Source organism: Homalodisca vitripennis, unplaced genomic scaffold, assembly GCF_021130785.1.
Source record: "Homalodisca vitripennis isolate AUS2020 unplaced genomic scaffold, UT_GWSS_2.1 ScUCBcl_61;HRSCAF=875, whole genome shotgun sequence".
In the NCBI taxonomy this organism is placed as follows: domain Eukaryota; kingdom Metazoa; phylum Arthropoda; class Insecta; order Hemiptera; family Cicadellidae; genus Homalodisca; species Homalodisca vitripennis.
Window position 1 is genome coordinate 156,851 of NW_025776195.1, and position 7,421 is coordinate 164,271.

The window sequence follows — 7,421 nt, forward strand, 5'->3', positions numbered from 1 at the left end:
CCCACCCAAACATCAGTGACCCCGGGCACACCGATATGGTCGATGCCTACCTGGAAGCAGAAGCCCGTGAAGAAGAAGAGGACAGCGATGAAGAGGAAGTGGAACCCATTACAGAGCAGGAAGTCTCTCGGGCCCTGGCCAAGCTGAAACCGAGGAAGGCACCAGGACCAGATGACTTGGGCCCACCTGCTTTGAAAAAGCTACCACCATGGGTCATCACGTGGCTCACTGTCCTCTTCAACAGCTGCTTGCGATTTCGCCACTTCCCACCCCAGTGGAAGCAGGCGAAAATAATCATGCTCCCAAAAGCCCATAAGAACTTAACGCTCCCAGGTAGCTATCGACCAATATCACTACTCCCAGCCCTCTCCAAACTACTAGAGCGACTCGTGCTGGTGCGGTTTCCGGAAGACTTCTTCCTAGCTCTGAGGGAGGAGCAGTATGGCTTCCGCCGAGGCCACTCGACAACCCTCCAGTTAACAAGAGTCACCACGGAGATTGCAGACAATGCCAACCTCGGTCGAGTGACCACTGCTGTCTCAATAGACATCAGCAAGGCATTCGACAGGGTTTGGCACGCAGGTCTGAATTTCAAGCTGGCACGCAGTCCTCTCCCCAAGAAGCTAAGACAACTGTTAAGATCTTATCTGCAAGACCGGCACTTCGCAGTAGCGGTCGGCCCGTCAATATCCAGCAACAGGCAGATCACCGCTGGTGTGCCACAGGGCTCAGTCCTAGGACCAATCCTGTACCTGTGGTACACCAACGATATCCCCGTCACCCCAGGGGTCTCAGTCGCTCTCTACGCAGACGACGCGCTCTTCTATACCAAATCGAAGATAGTCCAAGCCTCCTGCAGACGCATCCAGAGCCAACTGGATCTCCTAGCGCCCTGGATGCGAAAATGGAGGATGAAGGCCAACACAGACAAATGTGCGGCAATCTGCTTCACCAGGAAGAGGTGGGGCCATGTCGCACAGAACACTCTACTTCTGGAAGGCCAACGTATCGCGTGGACAAAGAGGCTGAGATACCTGGGGATGACCCTAAGCAGGACACCGACCACCACTCCAGCTGCAGAAGACCGACTGCAGAAAGCCAAGGCCGCACGCAGAAGCCTTCTCCCACTACTGCGACCAGCCGCCGCCCTCCCACTCACCACCAAGCTGCTGCTGTACAGGGCCATCATTCGACCGGTCCTGACATACGCCGGGCCCGCATGGTACGCCGGGACGTCTAAAACAACAAGGAAGAAGCTGGAAGCTTTTCAGCACAAGACGGTCCGGCTCCTGACGGACTCACCGTGGTTCGTCAGGAACTCTGTCATCATGCGGTCCACAGGGCTTCCTACTGTGGAGGAGTGTGTCAGGAACGCAGCAGTCCGCCTGTACGCAGCAGCTGCAGAATCTCAGTGGCCACACATCAGGGAATGGTCGACCAGAGAAGGGCCGCGGGCCAGGAAAATCCCAAAACCAAGAATGCTACTACAGGATCCTCCGTAGCAACAACAACATAATCATGTAAATACTTACCTTTAACAATGTAAACCACAGACCTGTATGTATAAACAAAAATTGTAGAAAACACTGAGCTTACCATAACAGATTGTAAACAATAAATACCAAATGAACTGACCCGACTGTAAATAATAATCAAAAAATGACCAGTTTGTAAATAAAAATAGCATAGTAAAATAGTTTTAAGATTAGCTTTAAGTGTATATATACTCGTGTATATCCTGACTATTAAAACAACAAATAAACTGACCTGACTGTAAACAATAATTAAAAAAATGACCAGATTGTAAATAAAAATAGCATAGTAAATAGTTTTAAGATTAGCTTTAAGTTGTATATATATACTCTTGTATATCCTGACTATCAACACAACAAATGAACTGACCTGACTGTAAATAATAAATAATTAATGACCAGATTGTAAAGAAAAATAGCATAGTAAAATAGTTTTAAGTTTCAAGTTTTAGTTTTAAGATTAGCTTTAAGTAGAATATATACTCTTGTATATCCTGACTAATAACACTAAAGCTCCTGAACATCCAGGAGAATAGATGTTTCAGCTGACCAGCAGTCATTGTGTTTGTAAACACAGATACTGCCAGAGAGGGGATACAACAATCCCCGCCTACCCGCCTGCCTGCCTGCCTGCCTGATTTTATCATCTGTTTGACTAACGCCACTGCAACAGCAACATGACCGGTCGAGGCAAAGGTGGTAAGGGGCTGGGAAAGGGAGGCGCCAAGCGTCACAGGAAGGTGCTCCGTGACAACATCCAGGGCATCACCAAGCCCGCAATCCGTCGTCTGGCTCGCCGCGGCGGTGTCAAGCGTATCTCGGGCCTCATCTACGAGGAGACCCGCGGAGTGCTCAAGGTGTTTCTGGAGAACGTGATCCGTGACGCCGTCACATACACCGAGCACGCCAAGAGGAAGACGGTCACCGCCATGGACGTCGTGTACGCGCTCAAACGCCAGGGCCGCACACTGTACGGTTTCGGAGGTTAAGCTGAGCTGCCGCCTGTTCCGCGCGCGACATCGCCCCACAAAAGGCCTTTTTAAAGGCCACCAAACATATCTCGTTTTTCACGTTTCTCTTCGGCAATGCCATTGATGACAACATCACCGCTGTATATTATCCGTATTTGTCGAGTTTTACAAGTGACTATACCATTTTATATTAGTGTTATAAATTTTTTTTTTTTTTTTTTTTTTTTTTCTTTATGTCACTCTTATATTAGACCTACCAATCATTCAAATACAAAATTTCTTTAATTTTTATTTGTTTAAAAATCTTTTCTTTTTTTTTTTTTACACTTTTTAAGGCCAGATCAAAACCGTATTTAATTTAAAGCCATTCACTATCACTCTTATCTGCCGTTTCACTTACCTGACGACTGTCGACAGTATCATTATCAATATAGTATACGATTTACAAGATTATTCATTGTTATTCCTAATAAGCTCTATCGTTTTTACGTTTTCTCTTCGGCGTAGACAATGCCAATGCACACCGCTGTTTGTTCTCAATTTTATTTAGTATTGAAACTTGTCATACTAGGTTTTCAATTGTTTTTTGTTACTCTTATGTTCCTAATAAAAGAAATTTCTTAAATTTTCATTTGTTTACAAATCTTTAGTTTATTTCACTTTTTAAGGCCAGATCATAACCTTATGTTATTTAACCAAGTAACTATCGCTCGTATCTGCCGATCATTATCAATATACAACATATACAAGATTATTCATTATATTATATTCTCTATTTCCTTAGGCACAACAGAACCTAGCTTGCCAATTAATAACTCAGATCACGCGATGCTTGCCCGCTGCGCAGCGCTTCGCGCTGCTTGCTCTTTTAGAAAAAAAATTTACTCGAGCTTGCAAACTCCAAGCCCAGACCAAGCGGTCCGCGTTTATCACTACCGATAAATCATATTCTGTATTCCTATTGGTCGATTCTTGGCGATTTCTTCATTGCGCATGTGCGTGGAGATAGAATATATACGGTGAACTGTTAAGACGCTTATATAGGTAGGAGGTGGCCAAACTCGTGATTCGTCGGTTAAAAGTGACCAACCAGAGTTTGAGGATTTCCCGCGTTTCAATTGACAATGAATTTTGACCGTTTTAATCGGACGATCCTTGTTCGAAATGAAACTTATTTACTTAATTCACGTCGAGTATTGATAATGAGTTGAAGAATTATTTGAAAATACAGACTAATACCGATATATTCAGTACACATTCCGGCCAATTATTTAAATAATTTTGGAACGTAGTGATTAACCAATGAAATCGTTTAGAGTAAATAAAATAAACGTGTTGACAATCGTACTACAGACGAAATCGAGTATATTCATAACCGAGTATGTGTTCTAAATCCGATCTATACATTATGTTTATAGTTTCGTATTATCATAATATGTGTTAATCAATGTTTGGTGATTTACAGCTAGTACTGCTATTGTGACCTCTATGGATATCGCCCGGTATTAGCAAATAGAAGAGAGCTTCATTTTGAATAGTTACTCCGATTACTCTATACTGCCTCTTGTAATGTTCTATTCAAATAGAGACAATAAATTATTTTAACATTATCAAGTGACGTAACTGCCACATGTACAAGTATCGTATCTCAAGCCAATCCACATTGTTTTATTATTCAGTGTAAACACTTTTAATATTAATTTTATTTTAATCCTTTTTTTTATTATACTATTTAGATTCAATCTGAAACATAGTTGGAAAAGTATGTTCATTCAGTACATACAAATATTTCCGTATTGTTTGAAATTTAAAGTAATTGAAACGAAATTGCAACGTGAATAATTTAAATCGTAATAAGAATAAACGTATAAGAGAAAAACACACTGTTTTCCCGAATTAATGTAGTGGTTTTAAATAATAATTACAATAAACGATGTTCAATAGGATTCACGCCCAGCGTATATACATCGTACATACCGAGCACTGGTTGAAACTGAATACAATTATAACTTTCGCACTGTACATAGATGTTACGCTTCAACAGTATTTAACAACGAATATCTTCAATATTGACGCGTTTTTTTTTTTTTTTCTCACTTATTTACCGAAATACTAGAAATACTTATATATATATATCAACAAATTCTACAATTTTTATGAAATTGGCTGAGTTAATTAGCTATTATTATTAGTCTACTATATTCTTATTGTTTAGTTCAACGGTCGAGCATATACCTTCGGTCGTGATGCCATCAAGTAAAACTGAAGTTTATTTACCTAAATCATCACTAGTTTTTGTTTACGCTTTTTTTTTACGACGAATATTGTTTAGTTATATCACTTGTATATCGATGTAAGTAAATAGATTAGTGCACTAATAAATTCTCTGACGGCTTTCAATCAAGCTCGATTGATAATAGTCGTTGATAATATTTTAATCTTGATAGTGAAAATAATATTTAATTTCACTCCTATCTAGAAAAAAAAAAAATTCTTTATAGACAATAATCGTAACTCACGTGTTTATCATTACGGCATGTTGTGATATCTTGCACAGCTAAGCGTTATAAAAACTAGGCGTATCGCAACACTCACTGCGTGTAAATTGGACATAATATATATATTTTTTTTTTTTTTACTTAAACACTATATTCCCACTCGGATTTATAGATTAAAACAATCCTTTAGTACGTATTAGCCGTACAGACTTGACGGGCCCATTTCTCTGACCGGTATGTAGAGTACACACCGTCACGGTACTTGTGTCAACAGGGCCTCACTTTATCGCGTTTCACCGTCGTGTCGGTTAGATCCTGTGCTCCGCTCCTCATTGTAGCCCTCCGGACACGTTCAGTGTACAATATAAACGAGTGAAATCCGATATTAGACCGCGTTTATAGTTTTTATAGACAGTTTTTTGGCTGTGTAACGCGTACAGACGGGGTTCGACCTCCACTAAATACTGTCTGGTGACGTTAAAATTCGTTTTTAAAACGGCGTTCTACTCGCTTATCGTTGGTAAGACGTCTCGGCCATCGGAAAAAAAAACGGATTTTTACGTTTAATCAGGACCTTACGTACTGTTTACGAGAGGTTTTAGTGTCGAGAAACGACTAAAATCCGGCAGACTGGCGTGGCGATGGGACGGCCCGGCTCGGCGACCTCTGTACGGTACGTACTCAGGCCGCGAGCCGAGTCGCGGCTGGCGGCGGAGCCATCTGATATTCCCGACATACAGAATGGCAGACTCCGCTACAACGGCACCGGCACCAGCCGCTCCCACACCGAAGAAGGCGAAGGCCGCGGCCGCCAGCAAGAAGCCCCGCGTCAAGCCGGCTCACCCACCGACGTCGGACATGGTGAACGCGGCCATCAAGAGCCTGAAAGAGCGCGGCGGTTCGTCGCTGCAGGCCATCAAAAAGTACATCGCGGCCAACTACAAGGTTGACGCCGAGAAGCTGGCCCCTTTCATCAGGAAGTACCTCAAGTCGGCCGTAGCGTCCGGCGCTCTCACCCAGCCGAAAGGCAAGGGGGCCACCGGCTCGTTCAAACTGTCGGTGAAATCCTCCGGAGAAGGAGCCAAGTCCGCCGGCAGCGAGACGGTCAAGAAGGCCGCCAAGAAAGCACCGGCCAAGCCGAAAGCCGGCGATAAGAAGCCGAAGGCGGCCAAAAAGCCAGCCGCAGCCAAGAAACCGGCCGCCGCCGCCGCGACCAAGAAGGCCGCCAAGCCCAAGACTCCCAGCAAGGCAAAGAAGGTCGCCAAACCGCCGACGAAAAAGCCCAAGTCGCCCAAACCGAAGAAAGTGGCCGTGAAGAAAGCCAAAACGCCCAAGAAGACCGCCGCCAAGAAGAAGTAAACCGGCCGGCCAGTCGCTCTCCTCCCTCGACTGTGGGAAATCCAAACGGCCTTTCTATTTTTTTTTTTTTTTTTTTTTTTTTTTGTTAAGCAGAGGGAACCTTCAAAAGGTACCGGCGTCCCGGTTATGTGGGATTCTTACCGCACTAAACCACTCTGCTGCCACGTCCTTCGTGGCCGTACAGCACCTGAACTCTAGGTTCACTGGCTGTAGAATGAAGCGCTGAAACTTAAAATTTTTTATAGAGTCGCCCTAATTAGGAATCACTGTTACGAAAACAAATTAATAATTTAAAAGAAAAATATTGAATTTTAACAACTGCGTCACAAGTTGGGATCGCAGGCTCTCTCCTGTAGATGAATTTGCTACGGTGGGTCGTCCAGGATGGTGATGGGGCGCCGCCTGTAGTCGTCCGGACCATCGTACGGCGCTGTGATTGCAGCTATATGTTGATGATTCGACGCTGCAGCTGTCTGGAAGATCTTCTCAGCCGATGCTCTCGCAAACACCTCCAACGTCGGGACTTCTAGGGATTTCCTTATGGTTTCGTTCCGCACAAACCATGGTTGCCGGGTGATAGATCGGAGGGCCTTGTTTTGTATGGTCTGAAGTGACTTGCGGTTAGATCGGCTGCAGTTGGTCCACCAAGCTGTGGAGGCATACATCATAACCGATCTAACCACAGCGAAAAAAATTGTGGTCTTGACGCTCATAGGGAGGGGCGAGCGACGGTTTGTTAGTGGGCCTATTGACCCAGCAATTTTCTTCGCCTCCTCGGCTTTTTTCTTAGCGTGGGGTCCGAAATTTAGTTTAGAGTCAAGAATAACTCCTAGGTATTTGGCATGGGGTTTCCATGCAATTGGATCGTCATCCAGAGTCACGGGTGGCGGGAGTCTCTTCGGCATTTTCCTACGCTTTCTGAAGCAGACAGCTGAACTCTTCTCAGTGTTTATGGAAATGCGCCACTTTTCCAGCCACGGAGAGAGAAGGTCCATCTGCTGCTGCATGACGTCAGCGGCTCGTGTCGGCTGAAAGCTCCTGCAGAGGAACATGGCGTCGTC

The 7,421-nt window shown here is 44.2% G+C and overlaps 1 protein-coding gene across 1 annotated transcript; it reads left to right on the forward strand.

Moving 5' to 3' along the window:
* Nucleotides 1-5,698: 5,698 nt before the first annotated feature.
* LOC124370285 (histone H1-like) lies at nucleotides 5,699-6,410 on the forward strand. Its single transcript, XM_046828573.1, has one exon. The coding sequence runs from the start codon at nucleotides 5,743-5,745 to the stop codon at nucleotides 6,358-6,360; it is 618 nt and encodes a 205-aa protein (XP_046684529.1). The 5' UTR covers nucleotides 5,699-5,742; the 3' UTR covers nucleotides 6,361-6,410.
* Nucleotides 6,411-7,421: the final 1,011 nt, after the last annotated feature.